Source organism: Canis lupus, chromosome X, assembly GCF_048164855.1.
Source record: "Canis lupus baileyi chromosome X, mCanLup2.hap1, whole genome shotgun sequence".
NCBI classification, from domain to species: Eukaryota; Metazoa; Chordata; class Mammalia; order Carnivora; family Canidae; genus Canis; species Canis lupus.
The window spans coordinates 114,322,124-114,344,413 of record NC_132876.1 but is presented as its reverse complement, the minus strand read 5'-3'; the positions used below and the strand labels follow the sequence as shown (position 1 = coordinate 114,344,413).

The 22,290-nt window shown below is 36.8% G+C and overlaps 1 protein-coding gene across 4 annotated transcripts in view; it reads left to right on the top strand.

Moving 5' to 3' along the window:
- Positions 1-3,173: 3,173 nt before the first annotated feature.
- The window catches only part of GLRA2 (glycine receptor alpha 2), a 173,575-nt gene continuing 154,458 nt past the window's right edge, over positions 3,174-22,290 (top strand). For 2 of the 4 annotated variants that reach the window (XM_072816449.1, XM_072816448.1), the window contains exons 1-2: positions 3,174-3,802; positions 5,934-6,067. In XM_072816449.1, the coding sequence (XP_072672550.1) occupies positions 3,735-3,802; positions 5,934-6,067 (202 nt within the window). In that variant the 5' untranslated portion in view covers positions 3,174-3,734. Of the gene's footprint in view, positions 3,803-4,681; positions 4,890-5,933; positions 6,068-22,290 lie in introns of all 4 variants that reach the window. The other 2 variants (XM_072816450.1, XM_072816451.1) reach the window with 2 other exon arrangements.

Sequence of the window (22,290 nt, the reverse complement as noted above, 5' to 3'; positions counted from 1 at the left end):
CTGTTCTACTCAAAGATCAATAGAAAATCGTAGTGTCACTCAGCGGGAATGATATAACCAGATTTTGATTTTTAAAACAACCACTCTGGCTAGAGTGTATAGAATGAGGTGGAGGAGGATGAGCTGTTGGTCCGGATAGACTAGTAAAGTAACTATTACTACAATACAAAGAAGAGAAAAGGAATGCTCAACTGGGGCTGTGGAGGTTGAGATGGAGAGAAGTGGACAGATTTTTGGAAATATTTGAGGGATGAAATTCAATAGGGCTTGGTGAAGAACTAAATATGGTATATGATGGAGAGGGAATCTTAGAGATGATGTTTTGGCTTTTGGTTGGCAACAATGAAACAAGCACAATAGAATAGGAATGGATTTAAAGGAAGTATTAAATGTTTGGTTTTGACGTGAGGAATTTGAGAAGCCTTTGAGACATCCAGCAGGAATTGTTTAGGAAGCAGTTGGATGTACAAATCTGGATAAAACTTGGAGATATATATATATATATATATATATATATATATATATATATATATATATATATATATTGTGCACCATCTGTGTAAGAAGGTAATGGAAGGTATGAATGTGCAAAATATTGTCTAAGAGAGCATAGTATAAGAAGAGAAAACCTAGAATATAGCCTTTAAGAAATCTAACTTTTATAAGCCAGGTAGAGAAGGATATGCCTGCCAAAAAGACAAAATAGGAGGCAAGGCAGGAGTACACTGTATCACGAAGTCAAGGGAGGAAGGTGCTTCAAGAGAGCAGACTGGAGGTGGCTAAGGACAGAGAAGAGGGGGAGTTGCTAATCAACATGTATAAAGTTTCAGTGATACAAGGTGAATAAGCTCTAGAGATCCACTGTACAATGTTGTGCCCACAGTTAACAATACTGTAATGTACACTTAAAAATCTGTTGAGAGAATAGATCTCATGTTAAGTGTTGTTACCACAATAAAATAAAAATAACTTTAAAAAGAAGGGAAAAGAGACAAATAATGTTCAGGACCACAGAAATGTCAAGTAAGAGGACAACAGAAAAATATCCTTTGGCCTTAGTTACAAGGAATGCATTGGAAGACTTAGTGAGAGCTGTTTCTATGGATTGACGGAGCTGGAATCCAAATTGAAAAGAGCTGAAAAGTAAAATGGGGAGGCTAGACTAGACCCTCTTTAAAGTCCCTTCCAACTTTAAAATAGTAAATGCTGTGATTTCAGAGCTGGCCAGAGCCTCTTTGTCACAGGTTCCCCTACTCCCCCTACTCCCAGTTAATAAAAAGACTCTGCCATTGAAAGAAATGATTTGCAAGACTGTATTGCTTTAAGCGTCATTGCAACCTCAAAGAAACGTGGGACAAATCATTCTCTTCTATGTTTACATATATGTTTTTCTTTTGAAAAGAATCTTGAGCATAAAAAAGTTCTTATATGATTTTTCCATAGCATCAACTGAAGAAATAGATTTCCAAGAATTGGTTTTTATTTTTGGGTCAGGTCTGTAGGGATAAAATCAGGTCTAGAGTTTCGATGTAGATGAATTTGGAAGTGAACACATTCAAAGTTGCAGTCCCGGGATGTCTCTCACACTACACTATACTATTTTCCTTTTATATTGAATCACCTTTTCTGGGCTTTGAGAGCTAAAAGAACACATCCAAAGAATTATTTGATTTTGTATGTAAGCAGAATGCTTGGGCACTTGCTGCTTTTCATCTAAAGAGAGGTTCCTATGCTCTCAATGTCTTGGTAGGACAGGAATTTGATAACAGGTCATATAGACCATTGCTACTCAAAGTGGGATCAGTGGACCAGCAGCATCAACCTCAGCTAGGAATTTGTTAGAAATGCAGAATCTAAGGCACCACCTCAGATCTACTAGATCAGAATATGCAGTTTAACAGGATCTTCAGGTGATTCATATTAACATTAAAAGGTGATAAGAATTTGTAATTTTTTTCTCAGAATCTACTTTTTAAAAATACAGAATCCTTTGTTACTCTGCTATGATATTTAATTAATCCAAGGGCAGATTAGTCATTTATGGACTAAAAACTAATCATTTTGTTTTAAAATTAAGGCCTGCAGTAGAGTGCCAAGGTGACTAACAAGATATATTTTACAGGCAAATAGTAGGTTACTCACCCAACTCATGGTAGAACATGTATTTTGCATTTCCCCTAACCAGAAGCTGCTAATTACTTGCATTTCTTTTCCTCTTTTAGTAATAATAATATTTGTAAATTTACTTTGAAATAGCAAGATTACCTGTCATGCTTTTGTATAGGATTTATAAACTTTCACTATTTTCTGTCTCCTTAGCCAGTTTAGAAGAACATCCACACTTTGTTGCATGGCCCTCCCTGGTGATTAACAACTGGAATGGACAGATGAAAACTCAACCCTCAGTCTCACCCTTTCTTTCTCCGTTTCTTACGGAGAAGCCCTACTCTAACCTTTAATCAGGGCAGAAAAAGATTGCTAGTGCCCCCTGCTGGCCTATTATTGTATTTTTCCTCCTCTACAAATTGTCTTAAACAGGAGGATGCCCAAGGATTCTAAGCCACTGAAGAAAGCTCAGCGGAAGGGACTTTCCCTAGTAGAGAGGTAGCGATTCTTTGGGAACAGGCGGCTAAAATCAAACGAAAACACTCAAGGGGCGAGGAAGGCATAAAGGGCTTCTAAATTAAATTATTGATCCTTATGAACCTTTTTCTGCACACGGACTTCTCTATGCCAAGAAAACGTCCCCTCCTTTTCAGCACAGGACTCCTCTTTTGCCTCTAGGTTCCACTGACAAGGAGTGAACTACCCACTCCTCTATTATAATTTCCGTACTCCAGATTCTGTTTTCTGCTTCCCCCAATTTCCCTTTCCCACTCCTTGGCCGTATTCCCTTTTCTGCTTCAAACTCCCATCCCGCCTACCCACGGACAGACTCGCATTTCTAGGGGTCAGACCCTAATCTCCTTCACCCTCTCCGTCTACCCTGACCTCTGCTCTCCCCTGATCGTCATCGCACTCCTCTTTAGCACCCTTTCGCTGAACAGTAAGACACTCTTTGCTTTGAACATCAGGCTTGTCCCCTCTTGAATGCCTCTTCCCGACCCCCGCCCCAAGCGACTGAAAAAGGAAACATGCGCACTTCAGAGCTAGGAGCTGTCCGAGTGCTGAAATTTATAGGCTGGGTAAGATCACGTCTCCGTCTCTTTCTGTAGCTCTCATTCCAGCACAGGATCTCAGCAATTTTGCCCTCTTTCCCCGTGCCCACTCCAGCGCGCAGAGTCCTTTCTTCTCTCTCATTTACAACTTCTTTTGAAAAGAGAACATTTTCTAGAGAAAAGAGATTTGCTAAACAGAAAGGACATAAAACAAAAGCCACAGCAACCTGACTTCCAGCATGGCATTGTCACCAGCCCCCTTGGCATGGTGATACGATTAAGGTAGCGGCATTTTTATTATTCAGGAAAAGCAGCTGGGGAATCCATCAGTTCTAAGGCTTTGTCTTTCCTTGGTTAACTGATGGTCCTGAGCCCTGGTTTGACTTGACCATGATGCCTAGGACTGGCACTTTTTGTTTTTTCTCAGCAAACTGTACAAACCCAAATCTCTTTTTGATTTTCAAGGAAACTAGATTCCTGCCAGATTTCGAATCCGGACAATAAATAGATACTTTGTCCTAGCTTCTTTCTGGAATCATTTCGGGGATATTTTCCACAAGCATCACAGAAACAGGAATGAACCGGCAGCTAGTGAACATTTTGACAGCCTTGTTTGCATTTTTCTTAGAGACAAACCACTTCAGGTAGGTGAAACGACTTTGCATGCTGATATTTTCCCCATGAAAACTGTTTGAAAGAGAACGTGTCATACATTTTTATCTATTTTTCTATGCCCTGGACCATATTTTTTTAATTTTATAAAGGAGAGTTAGATTTCTTTTGTTCTTTTAAAAGGCGTAATTATGGTGGGAGGGTGGTAAATTTTCACAAAGGCAAGTTTTATGATCCATAACCTCACTCTATGCATTGCAACACATTTTCACAGGCAACGTGATATTAAGGAAGTCTAATGAGTTGCATGCTCTTTACATTTCTATATAATGAGGATTTTTTTGCTTTTAAATTCTTCTGAAAGTCATTTAAAATGATTATTAGATGTAATGCTTATCATATAGTGGAAGTGATTGGATTAATTTACAAGGAGCATGCACATTTTATATAAAATAGAAAAGAATCCTAATTCTCAGTCAACTTGAAACTTCTATTGTATTTCAGCAACTAGATGCATACTATGAGCACTACAATTCAGGAAATTTCTTGAAACATCAAAAATATTTAAAACCTCATTTTACCACTATATTCCACTGCTCAGTATATTTGGAAACTGAATGCCTACTAAAATTTAATTAATATGACATCTTTGTATTTATGTATGCATGAGAAATGGACTATGCATAATTAAAAAGAGTGGGAAATCATTATTTGCATGTGTGCATTTTCTACCTAGTTTATAAATTATCAAATCAGTTGATACTTCAGAATATCAGATGATTACCAGTAACTGAAATAGCCATTCTAATGGCAGAGGTTCTAAGACAGCAGAGAGACAGGAGATGTTCATACAATAAAGTGTAGAACTCTTCATTTAATTTTCACCAAATTTTTATGGTGTTTTTTCACAGAACCAAGAGAAATGAAACATATAGCTACTGTTATGAGTACTGGGAAAACCCACTATGTTCCTTTCAGGTTCACACCTACTATGATTAAGAAAAACTGTAGGCTCGGTTTCATTAGAAGCACCACCATCATCATCATCACCTTCATTACCACCATCACCATCATAATTAAATAATACTTGATTAATCAGATGAATCTACTTATGGGAATGTGAGTATTTTTAGACGATCATATCAATTTTTAACTCCTACCAAATGTTTAAATCCTCTTTGCACTTAATACTTTGCATTTAATACTACTTTGAAAAACTGGCAAAAATGTGGTATTTTCTCAGGGATATAATTGACAAGATTATTTGTTAAACTATTAAAAACGAAGCTTGTAAAATATTATGTTTTAGGAAAGAAACAGTCAACCACTATGTATTGTGAAAGAATTCATTTCACTACAAACCAAATAGGGTCTTTTTATAAGCCCTTTAAGGAAAATGAAAATATGAGAGATTTTCCAATCAACACTTAGTGTTTTTGAAAATGCAGAAGACAAATGATTTAGAAGTTCTTTTTCATGAATACTTTACTGGAGAGTCAACAATTTAAATGTTAACATATAAATAACATCTGATAAAATAATAGAAGTACAGACACACTTATTGTTGACCTATTTTAAAATGAAGTTAAATTTCCAAGTGAAGCTTTTCTTCTAGATAATACATTGAAAATTATTAATAGTTGATAGCTAGAACAGAATCTAGCAGGTGAGAAAATCAGCAATGGAATAGTTTACTGTTTACTTTGTTCTGTCCATCTTATATATTTATAATAAAAAGTAGAAGACTTGTATTAAGGGTTAAATTGCTGGAAGAATTGCTTGATAGTCATCGGGGAATGATTTCAAGACAATCACATTTTAGAAATTATCATCTTCATTTCTCTGATGAGTCTAGAAAGAAATAGCTTTAACTATATGTCCATAAAATCTACAATATAAGCTATGCATGTTGTATCATCTTAAACATCTTTATGGCTATAGTTTGGACATCTGGGAGATATGACTCAGGATTTCTAACTCTCATCATTTAAAGTTAACTTTAGAGAACATACAAATTCAGAAGCTGACCAAAAAGTTTGTAATTTTCTTTTTCTTCTTACATATTATATATATTAACAAAACATGATGTCAAACATTCTGTGAGCCTTAGTTCACAGGCAATGAGAGTGGAATTGTTGCTAATAAAGTTAATTGTGTGTTTAGGACGGCTTTCTGCAAAGACCATGACTCCAGGTCTGGAAAACAACCTTCGCAGACCCTATCGCCTTCAGATTTCTTGGACAAATTAATGGGAAGGACATCAGGATATGATGCAAGAATCAGGCCAAATTTTAAAGGTAGGTTTCATTTAAATTTATGTTAAGCCTGTGGGAAATCTAGATGTTTGTATAATCTTAAATAAGTTTTAAGGGCTTTTTATTATAAAATAGAAACATGTATAGTATTCATTTCATTTTGGCATTCTTTTGAGATAGCCAATTTAGTAGTTTAAATTTTATATATTGTTTGCCACTTTTGAAAACTTTCCTCATTTGTGTTCTATTCCACAAAGAAAATTAATGTCAGAGATTATTGCTACATTCCCTATTTTATCTTAAGTGGGAGTGTGAATGGGAATGAATACAAGAGCAAATGATGGATTTGGCTTATATGAGTCTCTTCCAAAATTCATATAAGAGTCAATGATTATTCAAAATTTTGGTTTTCATTTTGAATACCTACTCCCAAAGTGAAGTTTGAATCTCAATATAAAACATGCCATTTTATAGACTTTCAGACCGCTCTCATTTTTCAACGTTGTGACAAGAGGCTCTAATTAAATACATCAGAAATTTTTAGTTTCCTTTTTATTAACCATTTTAAATGTTTATCTAAAATTAACAAAGATCATAGCACTCTAACGTGCACATGTCAAAGATGGTGGATACTTTCTTTGTTCAATTAGAAAGAAACCAAAAAGTTTGATGTTCTTGTTTGTTTAACATTATAAAAATGTAACTAATCACCTGCAGAAATGAATTTTTATCTTTTTGGTTTATTTTTATTCTAAATAAGAACAAATTATTAATAAATGAATTATTTTTGATGTTTTAATTTTTAAATATATATTTTAAATGACAATTGTATTTTATCTTATAATTAACATAATGCATTGTTGAGTGTTTATAATATTTTTTTGTTTATAATATTTTTAAAAGAATTCTATAATATTCTAGATATTATGTTGTAATTCCATTGCTTTGATTTTGCTTATTAGCAATTAAATTGGATTGCTTTCCTTGAGTTTTGTTTAATTTTTATTTTTGGCAAGTATGAGCATGAAAACTAAATTCTAAATTCATTTCTTCTTTAAATGCTATACCTCTGAATATACCCAGCTAAGGGCACATTTTATAAAGAGCTATGTCATCATTTTGACAAAACAAATATTTCTGATTTGTAGAGTATTTCCAAAAGAAACAATAGAACTAAATTCAAAGCTCGATTTTCCTGAAATCAATTTTCATGCTCATCCCATTTCATACTAATTTTGTGGTCATTGCTTTGGAAGGCAATATTTGAAATAAAATCCTATGAGTAACAAGCTGAGAATGAGCTTTCAATGGGACTGTTCATTCCTACATTTATTCACTTAGTCAATAACTTCTGAGTCTGAATTATATGGGAAATACCAACTACTGCATGCACTGAAAAGTTGAGAGATGAAACAGGTTTGGGTGCTACCGTCAAAAATTTTAGCAGGGAGAATAGACATTACATGAATAGTTATAAATTATAATAATATATGTTATGAGACAGAAATAGTTAAGTAGTAGTTAAGTAAGATTAGGAAGTACAGATAAAATGCTACAGGATTCCAACAAATGAAGAGATGATTTCCTATTAGGCTATTCGTGCAAAGTTTCATAGAGAAGGCCAAGATATGGAAAATCATTTCAAGTTTATGAGGGTCTTGTTTGATAGCAGCTGTTACTCATTATTTTCTAGAAGTAACTTTTCAAAAGGGGAGAAAAGTACAGAGAATAATAAAACAAACACCCATCTTGCCATTGCTCCTTTAAATGACCAGATAGAATGAGCAATCATTTTCACACAGCTTTTTTTCTGGTTCTCCTGGGGATGTCACCCTGTGGAAATGACATTTCTCATGATTCAGGATAAATAAATGGAGAGAATATCAAGTATGGGAAAGCATGGCCATGTTTTTGAGATCTTTCCATTGCCTGAAGACCTAAGTACAGGATGTTTTAAAGACTTATAAAAGGGAAATGGGGTAAATATCATTTAAGACTCTAACATTAATGGACTTTACTGAGTTTTGTCTCCCATTCCCTTTAACTCTCCACCCCAATGAACCCTGATCCTCTTTCATAGATTTTACTTACATGAAACCATTTATATCAGATTAATTACTTAACAGCTCCCACAATTCTCTTTATTCAGAGAATCTTGGCTCTTCCTAGATGTAAAACATTCCTTCAATATTTTAGAGTAAAATAATTTTCACTCCTTGGTGTTCCCATGAAACTTCGTATGTCTAATATGGTTCTTTTGCGTATTATGTTTTATCAACCCACCCCATACTGCATCAGAGAGTGCACACACACACACACAATATAGGGAAAAGAAGTCATCTTGTTCTCCGGAATGAGGAAATAAGGACCGAGAAAGAGAGGAAAATATAGATCAGTTATGAAGATTAGTGCTTCCAATTAGTTGTAGTAGATGTTGAGGGTAGGAACTTTTGAGGTACTAACCAGTGGTCACAGTGGCTAGCAAAGATGATCTTAGCTGAGCTGAGGAGAAATAAATAAAAGAAAGAAAGAATAGAGAACTTGTAACAGTGAGGAAGTTAGGAAGAACACTATAGTACTTACTGTAACTTACTATAGTCAATTAGCAATGTACCAATGAGAAATTTTATATAGTAGGTAGAAATGAAGGGTGATTAGGAAATGTGACTGTATCCAGAATAGTGGCAGGCACCCTGTAAATGCTAAAACACAATTTGGCTATGATAACAATAAATATGATGATGATGATGATGATGATGACGTTTAAAAAATAGTAATTAATAAGAAGACAGAAGGGCAAGATGGCTATGCAAATAAAAGCAAGAGTGAAATATGGGCCGTTGAGGTAAACAGAATGGCTTTTCTAGATGTCTTATTAAATATTAGCTCGTCTCTGTTTTCCTTGCTGCCATACATTGGCAAGGGAAAAGGAAATGCATATGCATAATTTTTCTTATTGGAAGGAATCTTTCCTGCATACTTTCAAGTCAGTAAAATATTTCATTTCTATTCCATATCCCTGATGGGCTCTGAAAGATGTCATAATGGGCACATATACAAGAAGGAAAATGGATATAAGCTAGAAAAGGGGACCAGAAATGAATCAGACTTAGGCTTTGTAATTGAGAGCCATTCTTAGAAACTATAGGGAAAAAATAGCTTTTCTGATGTGCTGAAGCACAAGTATATAAACAAAGTCATGAATCAGAGCTGCCAATTGCATTCCATCTATAAGATCCATAGAGAGCTGGGTCAGATCTTGTCAAAACATAAATTTTCAAAATGTTCAGTTCAGATGAAAACACAAGCTATGTCCATTCACAATTACCTGGTTCTAAAACCATGGTAAATATTGATTCTATGTCAACATAGGGGCCACTTTCCCCACTTGGGTGATTTGTCTCATTGTCAGCTGATTTATCATAGTGTTACTCCATCATCCTATCAGATACTCCTTTGTCAGTGTTATTGTATCTTGAGAATGCCACTTTAAACATTAAGCTTTCAAGGAGGCCAAGTAAAATGCTCAAACCTGGGCAAAATGCATTAGCTCTGATTCTGTCTCTTTGAAACAAAGCCTTTATCTATTTTAATGAAATTTTCTTTGAAAATAAAATTAACTTAGAGTTATATCCCAAGTTTCAACCCAATGTGAATAAATACACTCCACTATAGCATTCATTTTGGAATAGGACCTGGAATAGATAATGCCAGGAGATAATTATTCACTCCACTTCTTTGTGCATGCCATGCACACTAATTTTTTTCTATGTCTGGAGACCTAAATTTGAAAGTGTGATGTGTGACATTAAAACCTACATTTGCATGCAATATGGTTTCCTTCATTTTCTAAGGAGTTATCAGCTCAAGAGGTGTTTCAGATACAAGTAGAAATAGATCCACTTTCCAAAAAACTAGAGGTTCAGTTTTCTCCCTTTGGAAATTCTATTTATTGTCTGTAGCCAAGTGGAACTCAAGCTCAAATGTTGTGCTTGCCAATCCCTGTAGGGGGTGGCTTGAGCACAAATGTCCAGCAGGGACATTTGGAAGGGTGATTCTCTCAGTTAGTGATAATGCAGCCCCAGCATGGTCATTTCTTTGATCACTCTGGTAGATGCAAGCATCAGATGTTACTATAGATTCTGAGAAAAAGAATAGAATGTTTGCAAGTATCAGAAGTATCTGACTTGAGTGCAGGAAGTTGCAGAAAGAGTGCGGCCATTTTAGAACAAGACAATAGGAGATAAAAGGGGAAAAAGAATTATTGAGATGAAAGGCTGGAGGTAACAAAGGGAAATTCATATATCACAGTTTTGTTCAGAAATGATGTTGATGAAGATTTTTGGACATCTGAAATCCATTGGCTGTGTCACCATTCAGCTTTTCTGTGCTGTATGGACATCAACCAATACATTTGTATATACTAGGCTGCTACTGTGGGCCTACAAGGTGCTTGTCTGGGATTTGAGGTGACATCAGGAAAGAGATATCTACAATATTCTAATAGATTCTGGCAAAATATATGTTTTCCACTTCATTGGTGAGAGAATAGTATGGTGGAAAGAGTGCTAGATTTGGATTTGGAAGACGCATGTTCATGTCCTTTTTGAGAAACGGTATCTTCACCTCTCCATGCCTTAGGTTTTCTTCTGCCTTTGCCTATCTCATTTGAGGTCATGCATCTGAATGGTTTGTTTTTAACTATTAAGTTTATTGCAAATAATTTGAATTATTAGTCTCTATTACTAGTCCCTCATTTCTCTTTTGTAACTGACACTAATGATATATTATCAAAGCTAACCCTTTATGATAGTGGGGCCTTATAGTTGCTTGATTTTTTTGAATGGTAAAAAAAGCAAGTCAGAGAAGTCCTAGTATTTTAGAGTCCTATTACACTAATCAGGACAGGGATGCCATGTGTCTCAGCTGGTTCTCCTTTTATTCAATTGGTGGGAAGATTTCCAACCTGAAAGAGCTATTTCATATTCCTAAACATGAAACAAAGAAGGAGCCATTTGTGGGAAGGAATTATATTTATCCATTCAAATCCTGTCCCTGACTATTTTCTTGAACTCATTTTTAAATAAGCCAAGTAAAAGAAAGAACCAATTTACCTAGTCCTAGAAAGAAGGACCTTAAATTTAAATGAAGATATATGACTGTCATTTCTTATGTATTTTCTTGTCCGGTTACTGCACTTGCAAGGGTCACTGCACAACCGTGCAGAATTGATTTCTTATTTTAGAATAAGCATTTTGAAGAGGACATTTGGTCTCTACAACATGGCACGTTAAGAGCAATAGAAGTTGAAGCCTATAATTTAGTTTTTGAGACTGTATTACATTGCTCCTTGATTGAGTCTGTATAACTTCATATCCTTAATTTTCATCATTGAAAGAGCCTAAACATTTTTTCTTTTATTAATGATTTTATTTATTTATTCATGAGAGGCACAGAGACAGGCAGAGACATAGGCAGAGGGAGAAGCAGGCTCCCTGCAGGGAGCCCAATGCAGGACTCGATCCTAGGACCCCGGAGATCACAACCCGAGCCAAAGGCAGACACTCAACCACTGAGCCACCCAGGTGTCCCAAGCCTAAACATTTTACCCTAAATTCTATAGTGCTTGCTTGTCCATCCTGAAGGACAACTCAGTCCATTTTACTGATAATCTGAGACTTCATTAGAAAAAATAACAGTATTGATATAAGGGTATCTTGGTATTTAATGACTGGACATTATAATGTGTCCAGTTAGGGCTATCAGGCTTAGAGTGAGAAAAAAAATCAGCATTAGTTCGTTCTTGGTGGTGTTGAAATAGTTTTCTTGGAGTGTTGGATCAGACATGTTTGAAATCGGGTCTTAAATATGGAAATATAGTTGATCAAGTCTCATAGCAATAAGGTCTTTGGAAGCATTCTGAGTTCTCTTTGGAGTTAACACTTATGAGGCTGTCCTGACTGTGGCATGTAGCATTTGCTAATTGACTTCTTTCTTGAGAGGATTACTTTGGACACTTGTGACTGATTGCAGACATTTTTCGCCATGTGAAATGCACTAAAGGAAGGACCTGCACAAAAGGAATAGGTCCCTAAGTGGTATTCTTAAGTGAGCAGGAGATTTAAAAATAAAGCCACTGGGCTACCCTCTTGGAGTCTAGTCTGGCTAGCCAATCAATTGTGGTCATGGGGCAAGTACAAGAGGAAAGCTGGATGCTGTCTCAGACTCCTGCCCTAGCTTGTGTACTTGTCATTCCCTTATGAACATGGGTATACCAAATGGTTTCTCTGTTTTCTTAACACATTTATCCAAGAGGGCAAAAGAAAATCCTGGATCAAGTCAAAATATAAAAAGTCAAGAGGCATTTATCACAAATGTGACTGCCTAAGTTTTGTTTTCGATTTCTTCTTTTTTTTCCTGATGGGAGAGGGGCCATATTTTCTTGAGGAAAAAAAAAGCTAACCTGCCCATGCATTTTCAAAGTAATAGAATACATTTGTGGCAAGGAAGCATATATGTGGACACAAAAAATTACATGTAATGGTTTTACATCTTTATATTGGAGTCTAAGCACACAATTCATTTGTTCATTCCTCTAATAAATAGTAATTACTATGTGCAAGTGCCACGTTACTTGCTAAGTATACAGTGGTAAACAAAAATCTAAGCTTGTAAATGTCAGTTCTCATCTCACTAAAAACTGGAATATAATTTGTAAATTAAATGCTGTATCATCCAGGACTTTTGCAGGAAAGAAATAGCACACTCCAACAGGGTGCGAGAGGGTTTGGAAAACCAGTCCCAAAAGGAGAGTGTAGTATTTCAGGACTATCAACAATAGACTTGAAGAGGCAAGGGAGGGAGTGGTTACCAGATGGTAGAGAATGTGGCCATATAGACAAGACACCTAATGACATCTGTAGAACAATGTCATCCATCTGTGCTGTCCTAGCAGGGAGACAGCTAGAGAATAAATATTCTGAGCTCACTTTCCTCCTGTATTCCATTTTCTTGTGGGAGTCTCCCATTGGCCAAATCCAACTAGAAGTCAGAGGGCAAGGAGCTCAAAGATGCAAACCCAAAAGGTCAGCTTCCCAAGGTACATAGAATAACAGAAAAGAGAGTTTCTCAGGGCGGGGTAGGGGTAGGGGATGGAAGATGATCAACACAGAGCCAATGTATGAGCAGAGTCATCCCTCAACTTTCAGGTGGTGGAGCAGACATCTCCAAAGCTGATCATCAGTAAGCCTCCTTTATCAATCTTGGGAAAGAAGGGAAGTAAGAGAGGGATATTGTTTGGATATATTATCCCAATAGTAAATGACACCTCCAAAGACAGAGAAGAGAAAGGAAGGTAATGTGAGGTCATAGTTGTGTCTCCTAAACAGACAATTGAAAGAGCACAACCAATGGACTGGTATGTGTGCGTGCGTGCGTGCGTGTGTGTGTGTGTGTGTGAGAGAGAGAGAGAGAGACAGAGAGAGACAGAGACAGAGAGACAGAGAGAGAGGGTGAAAGAGAGCTTTCTATGTAGTATATGAAAATAATTAATATGGTTTCCTGTCTATCTAATATGGTTATATGTTTGCCAATACTGTATTGTTGCCCTTGCCCCATGGAAATCCCCTCCATGCTCCTGATGCTGGGATATGTTCTGGGCTTAGCTTTGAGCACAAGACTTAACACCAAGCCTCTTTGGGGCAGCATTTCTGAGACACATCCTTTCCCTCTGTGCTCTTCTGTTCTACATAGAGCTGTAGAGAGTTAGAAGAAGAAAATATTGGGTGGAGGTTAGAAGAGCATGAAGATCAGGAGCAGAGTAATGTGCATTTCAAGGAAATGGCAAGGCTGAAGGAACAGTTGCTTGTTTTCTACTCCTTGCCTGGTTTGATTACTGCACCTGAAATATAGCTACTTATCACCACTATTTTGCTACTTTAGGAAAACCTCAGAACCACTTTACCACATAATTTTTCTTTCATTTTTAAAACCCAAGTGTATATAGAAGATAATATAATCTATCTTTTTCTGATTTATTTACATTTAAATACCTCACATGTTGATTTCTAAGAACCACTTCATATCTAACAAGGCAGTTGAGATTTCTTTTATCAGGCTTTCTCCTAGAAAAAGCATTCTTTGCCCAAAAAATGTATTCAGAAAACAAGGGGTCTATTTATTTAGCTTTAAACCTCAATGTCTCTGAAAAGTGAACGATACACACATTTGGCAAACCACACTGTAGCAACTTGTTAGATGATGTGATTCAGGATAATTTATAAATACATTGTGCAACGCTCACAATGGAATTCTTATAGTCTACTTTTTCCTTTGAATTAATTCTGTTTTTAGTACTTCAGCATTGTATAGAATATATGAAGGCAAAGGACTTAGGATTTACTACTAAACCAAATGAGCAACCAACCACATGTCTTTCTCAAGCCATGCTTTTCAGAACACCTGCTCCAGAGCCACCTGAGAGTCATATTAAAAAGGTGCATAGCCAGGTACCTGAGTGGCTCAGTGGTTAGGCATCTGCCTTCAGCTCAGGTCATGATCCCGGATTCCTGGGGTCAAGTCCCACATCAGGTTCCCCATGGGAGCCTGCTTCTCCACCTGCCTATGTTTCTGCCTCTCTCTGTGTGTCTCGAATGAATGAATGAATGAATGAATGAATAATCTTTTTAAAAAAGGCACATACCTAGGCCCCACACTTCTCTAGCGCTACCTCTCCAGAATTGCTGAATGATGAGATCTTAAAATATTCACTTGAACAAAGTCATAACTCCTTGCAGCTTAAGCACTACAGGACCAGAAAGATAAAATTTTGCCCCTGTATCTGAAGGATAAAAATACTTCCTTGTAGTATTTTTCCCAAGGTACTCTGTGCCAGGAATTGCCTTACCAAAAAAACGGGGGTGGAGGGAATACCAGAGGAGATAAAAAAATCTAAACTGAGACTCATGAGGCCTGGTTTTAACTCCAATTCTGTCAGCTATAACCTGGAACTTGCCACCTAACCTTTCTAGGAATCATTTTTGTCATTTTGTCATCTCCAAAAATAAAGGATTTCGGCCAATATGTCTATGTCTCTTCCAACTTTGTCTCTGGTCTTTATATTCTAAATTAAAATTCTGGGATATGTACTTTTATAAATTATTAACTCACCACAGAAGAGCTTGGGTACATCCAATTTTCCTAGGGAATTGGTCTTTCCTCTGAGAAATACTAATTCTGTCTAAATTTTTTTGCACTTGCCCATATCTTCTTTCAACTCCCAATATTTCAAGGATAATCATTATTCTATGGGAAGACTCTGGAAACTTACAAGAGGATTACTGAGGAAATCAGTCATTTATAATTTTGTCTTGCTTTTGGTTTGGAGGTAGCAAATTCTTGTATAGAGGCTGCTTCGGGGAAAAGTAGCTGCCACATTTCTTTAGTTCAGCATCTGGCCAAAGATGTTTTTCAAAACATTAGTCCTATGAAATGTTCTCAGATAAAAGATTTAAAATGTAAAAATGTAAAATAAGAATAGGAAATTCTACAAAACATTCTCTGAGAGAGTTCCAATATTCATTAGCATATTACAAGTTTAGAGGAAACCTGCAGTAAAAATACACAAATATTTCTAAAACCTTTTTTTTTTTTTTTTTACATAGGGGCTTATCCTATACTTATTTGATCAAGGATTTTTTAAATGAGTAACACTCTGGGGTACTGGTGTTTCATGGAATACACTTTGGAAAATGTGGCTTTGGTAAATCCATAAATCTAAATGATATTTTTGCCCTGAATATAGATGATGATGATGATGATGATGATGATGATGACGGGAAACCTATGATGCTCTGCTAGAAAGTTAATATCCATAAGAGTAAGAAGGCCCCTGCATTCAGTAAATGTGGCTTTCATTTTGATACATGGTCAACATTAGTATTCTGATGCCACAAGAGAATTACTCAAGTTAAAATATTATTGGAGGCTATTTATCTCCAGTTTCATTTACATGAATAAATGAGCAAACAGTGGCATTTTGAAAAAACAAACATTGAAGACAAAAGAAAAGACATTAGTCAATACAGCAAAATACTTTGATCTGGTAATCATCTTCTGTTTTAGTCCTCATGATTCTTGAATGCTGAATGACATACACATTTCAACAAGTGACCTTTAACCTTGAACTAAAGACATTTCTTCTGCAGGATATGACAAAGATTCATGCCCATATGAAGAATTTCCTTTTGGATTGCCATCTTCTCTTTCAGGCAGTTTTCCAAGATGGATAAATCTTATAGTTGTACAATTTCCATCCAACTGTTTGTTTAGAATTTTTCCCCATCATTTTCTTGAAATGAAATTCTTCAGATTTGAATCCATACTAAAAAAAACCCCTCACTTTTAAAAAATTGAAACTATGCAATAATTACCTAAATAAATTGTGTAGATTTATGATCAAGGTCTTCATTTATTAGCATTAAAAATATTCTAAGTTGGCCTTATCAAAATCAATCATGTTTCATATTTACATGTGTAAATTCCCAGGAAAAACTTTTGAAAATTGTTTTCAATAAAGATGGATGCAGAAAGAAATGTCTTTGAAATAGTCACTAAATGTCTTGGGAAAAGATATTATCTCTTTATTACTAGTTCTTCCCCCATGCTTTCTCTGAGAGAGTCTGTCAAATAACCAAATATGATTTTTTTCTTCCTATTTCTTACTCCAGGATCTTAGGAAAATAGAACAAAGTAGGGGGTGGGAAATATTACAGCTACCTTAGATTTAATCAAAACAGCTCCTGATCCATGTCATTTATTTCATACAGTAAAGATACATTGATGATGCAGCCACTACACATTCTGTATGAGACTAGTCCTTTATTTGAAACATTTCTTCAAACTATCCACAGTGATGGCATTAGCATTGCTGACATTCCACTGTACAACCCACAGAAAATGCAATACCATTTTTTAAGCTTTTCTAGTGATTAAGGTTTGGCAGTCTTAGATATATGGCACCTTGGAGAGGAGTTGAGTGAAGATTAACGAAGTTATTTAGCCTACACACAGTTTGCTTATTCTGTCTTTAAAGTTTGTTTTATGTAGCCTGGGTGCCTGACTCAAGTTCCTTGCTATCATTTGCTTCTGATGTCACTGTTGCTTCTCCATTTCTAGGAGGCAGACAGTGGCATTAGATATAAAGGGACAAGGAGATGGCTTTGCTGAATCCTTCAGTTACAGAAGCCAGAGAATATGAACAAGAAGATGGCATTTTCGGGGATCCCTGGGTGGCTCAGTGGTTTAGCACCAGCCTTTGGCCCATGGTATGATCCTGGAGGTCCCAGGATCGAGTCCCACGTCAGACTCCCTGCATGGAGCCTGTTTCTCTCTCTGCCTCTCTCTTTCTCTCTTTCTCTCTCTCTCTCTCTCTCATAAATAAATAAATAAAACCCTTAAAAAAAAAAGGAAGATAACATTTTCTCCAGGAGTCTGAGATTTGCTTTCGAAAAGAAGTATATAGTATCTTCTCAAAATGTAAAAATTTAAGAAAAGATCATGCCTCTTTGAAAGGAAATGTCACATACACCCAGTGCCAGGTCTTGTAAATAGAAAAACTGGCACGGAAATTTTCATTTTTTAGAAGGGTTTTTGATAGATAAAATGCCACTCTGCTTCTTCTAAAATTTGAGATCATGGCTTGTTAGCAAAAAAGTTGCTATACACTCTTCAGTATTTATTTTCTCTAGAATATCCCTATTCCATTTTCTGGAGTTAGTGACCACTCCGTGACCAGCAGCATACTCGACCTAATCCTTACTGAATTAATCCTATATTAGCAGGCCTATTTTTTTCCAGCTCTCCAAAAATAGGAGGAATTACCCACAGTCTGGGATATGTGTTCCTTTTATTTCCCCCCCAAGAACCTACCTACATTTCCAATATTCACATTTGTTTATTGGACACGTATGCCTCATTAAGCTCATCCTTTATTCAAATCTTCTGAACAAATATTCCCACTTAAAACCCAGCAGGTGGTTTCCTGTTCCAAAGATCTCCTGATGCCAAACAAGTTTATAAAATGCTGGGCTCTCAGAAAAGTGTATGAATTTGTGACTTGGGGCAAATATCCTAAAGCCCATTAAAAAAAGGATTTCCTCAGCAAGAGAACACAGCTATCTCAAGGAAAAATTCCACATTTCTACTTGTCAAACAGACTCTGCAAATAGCATAATTACACGCACATTTTTTATTTCCTGCCTACTTTTGAAACCAGGTTTGCATAGGGCCCCTGGGTGAAGAGTCTTCTAAGCACTCACTCACCCCAACTGAGTTCATTTAAGAGGTGTCAATGTACAGTTAACAGCAATATAGTTTGAGTGAAGGAATCTCTGTGGAGCTCAGTGGAAGTGGATTGACATGTGAAGCTTCCATGATTGGCTATGAGTCCTCCACCATGGGACCTTTCTCATTCCTCTATACACTTAAAGAACATAATTATTATATAAGAATCCGGAACCAGGTGCCAACAATATGTGCCATAATAAACCATGCCTATATAAAGTCTCAAGTGAGCAGGTATTCTCAGTGTCTAACTTTTCATATAAATGTCAGGATAAATTATCTGCTTCAGTGATAGAGCAAAAACAATTGAGGGTACTAACAAAAAGTGTCCATCAGTGGCATCATGAAATATGCCATATAAATTGCAAAATGACACCTTTGAAAAAAGTTATTTACTGCTGAGGGGTGATGTGGCAGGTGCAAAGAAGGCAAAGAAATAGAGAATGGATAATAAATAGATTCTAAAGGCAAGCTAAGATCAGAAATAAACTCCTATACTTTTTTTAGAAAATTCATAGTGCAGCTGCTGTGGGGTGCCTGATTGGCTACATCTTTATCTGAATGCACAGGAAAAGCAAGCTGAGCTGTCACCCAAGAGAGTGCAGAGCTCAAAATACTAGTATCCTCGATGTTCTAGGCCTCTCATGACTCTTGAAATTCTCCTGGGACTTATCACTTCCTTATCCACCTGCACATGGCTTATAAAGATCTTCATGGTTAGCTTTTTTTTAAAGATTTTATTTATTCATGAGAGACACAGAGACAGAGGCAGAGGGAGAGGCAGGCTCTCTACAGGGAGCCTGATGTGGAACTTGATCCCAGGACCCCAGGATCACACCCTGAGCCAAAGGCAGACACTCAACCACTGAGCCACCCAGGCATCCCCATGGTTAGATTTTTGACTACAACTATCTGAGTTAGATTTCTGAGAAGCAGACCCTGTGTGCAAGTCATTTATTAAGGATAAGTGAGGAGAGACATATAAGAGAGTGATAAAATCAGAAAAGAATGAGGGGAAATCCAGTATGGATGTGATCTCAGGCAAAGTCCAACAGAGGGCAGGTTCAACCTATCCCCAGAATTTCAGGGGAAATTCTTCATCGTAAGCTGTACCCCAGGGTTTTCTTGACTGGAAGCAAGAAAGCTGGCTTCTCACAATCCCCTCTGTCAGTTACTGAGTAAAGACTGCCCTTAGGGTGTATTAAGTGGGGAGGAGAGTAAATTTCCCAGATGCTTCTATCTCTTTTCATGTGGGTAAAGTGATCTCCGGTAGCCCCAGGACAGTCTTCTGCGAAAGGCCACATGTTCTGGGTACTGGAAGCAAAAGCACACTAAGATAAAAGGCACAAAATGATAAATGGGATCCGAGGAGCCCGGGTGGAGAATCAATATTGTCCATTTCAACATGACCATTCCACATTTCTAGTCATGCCCTCCCACTTTGTTCTAGCCCCAATGCCCTGTTTCTCGTTCATCAAACCTTTTATCTCTGGTGCTTTGTACTTTCATTTACCTTCACTGTGCCTGCCTTTCCGGCAGCCTAAAGCCTACTCATCCTACAGACCTCAGCATCATTTCCTTTAGAAAGCCTCTCCTCAACTACTAAGTCCATCCTGCCCTTCATGTTCAGTCTATAGTCTCTGTTGTGATTGGCTGCTTCCCTGTCTCTTTCCCTCCTAGACTCGTTAAAGGAGGCCAGAGATTGGACTTATCTCATTCTCCACTGTACCTCCAACATCTGACAGTAGGTCAGGCCGATAAACATTTATCAAATGAACAGAATAAACTTACAATACCAATATTTATCCCTATAATCTGTTCTAAAACAAAGTTGGATGTGAACAACTGAACTAAAATAATAAATTATTATCTGGTAATATTCATGATTCTTTTAAAATGCATGAAGTTTTCCCCCATATGTTATCTCATTTGACTCCTTATGCATTTCTCAGAATGGAAAACAATTGGAATTTTTTTTTACCATTCTTGTTATCTAGGGGGAAGAAGAAGTTATTTTGCTGTCAGGCAGGACTTAGATCAGCACTACCTTTCCAGATACATAAAACCTAGGATAGAATAGAATGTAGGTCATCATTTAAAGCATGAAGATAAAGACAATCTACAATACTTCATTGAATGTATTTTTTAAAAGATTTATTTATTTGAGAGAGAGAGAGAGAGAAAGAGAAGGTGCTCATGCATTGAATGTATTTTTTAACATAACTGCCCTCCTTTCTTTTACAGGGTGAGTCTAATTTATCTTTGCAGTCCTGGGTTTTTAAGCATTTACTGTCTTTGTAGGAGCTTAATAAATGTTTACTGTTAAGTGAGTGGATTCATTCACATATAGATACATATCAAGCATTTATTGTGCATATGGCACTGTGCTAGGCATCAAGTAGAGGAGAATTAAAAGGAGAACTGCTAATTTACCAGCATTCTTACCTCCAACTTTTCTATCCCACCTCCTTCTACTTTACCACTATTCCAGGGCCAACATCCCATATATAAAAAGCTTTATTTTCCATGGCCAGTTCTGAACTGGGATCTATGGTAGCATCAAATGTACCCAGATAAGACCCAACTTTCCTACTCAGTGCCTCCAGTGTTTAGTAAATAAAACCAATGTACCCAAATGGTACTCATTGTGAATACTGGATATAACTGAATTACCAGTAAGTTCCAACTGCTAAAATAATATCAGAGTCCTTCGGGGTTATAGCCCTTAACTCTTTCCAACCAGTGAGTATGTAGTTGATTCCCCTTTAAAATTTTCCTTTTGAGCCTTATCTTCCAGCATCATCAAGAATCAAAGAGTAGTTTTCAAGGTGTGGGATTCTCCCAGATTATGAGGCAATGAACAAAAATTTTCACAAAGCCTAGGAAGCCCAACTAAGGTACCTACTACTGATGATGATCTTTATATTTCTTTAGAGAGTCCTTTATATGCGAAAGGTCAGTCTACGGAGGACAAAATAAAGTAGCTCTAGGCTTCATAAAAGAGATGATGTTTGAATTGGGTCTTGAGAGATGAGTAGGTATTCAATGAATGAAAAAGGGAATTTCAGAAAGGGAACTCTAGATGTTTGGAAAGAAAATGGCTAGCTTGGGAGATAACAAAAGATGTGTATACCTAGAGGAAATAAAAGGAAGGGAGTCATAGATGAGGCTAGAGAATGAAGTTAGGGACAGAGTATTAAGGGGATTATTAAGATTGAAATTTAATCATAGGTAACAGGAAGGCAATTGAGGTTTTTTTAAATGGAGAAGGTGCATATCTAAGAAGATAATTCAAGATATCTTTCTTTTTTTTAAATTTATTTATGATAGTCACACAGAGAGAAAGAGAGAGAGAGGCAGAGACACAGGCAGAGGGAGAAGCAGGCTCCATGCACCGGGAGCCCGACGTGGGATTCGATCCCGGGTCTCCAGGATCGCGCCCTGGGCCAAAGGCAGGCGCCAAACTGCTGCGCCACCCAGGGATCCCCTCAAGATATCTTTCAAATGATATACTAGAAAGTGGAGGAATCAGGATGCCATGACAATCACTCACAAGAGGGAAATAGTGAAGCTTTTGGTTTAGGCAGTGACAATGGGATTAGAAAGCAGAAGCCAGATTAAAAAAATAAATTGAAGGCCAAATTGCACTAGACAAGATATGGTGGGTCCAAGAGAAAGAGTAGTGTTTGACTCACGGTTCCAGGTTAGGCAATTAAGCAGATTGTGATTTTGTTTACCCAAAGAGGAGACATAAGAGGAAGAAGATGCTGAGGGAGGAAGATAATAAGAGTTCAGCTTTGGGCATGTTTTTGAGATAACTGTTACACATCCACACAGAGATATATAACCTGTAGTTAAAAATGTTAATTTGAAGCCAAGAAGCAATTTCAAGGCTAGAAATGTAAGAATGGGAGTCATGAGAA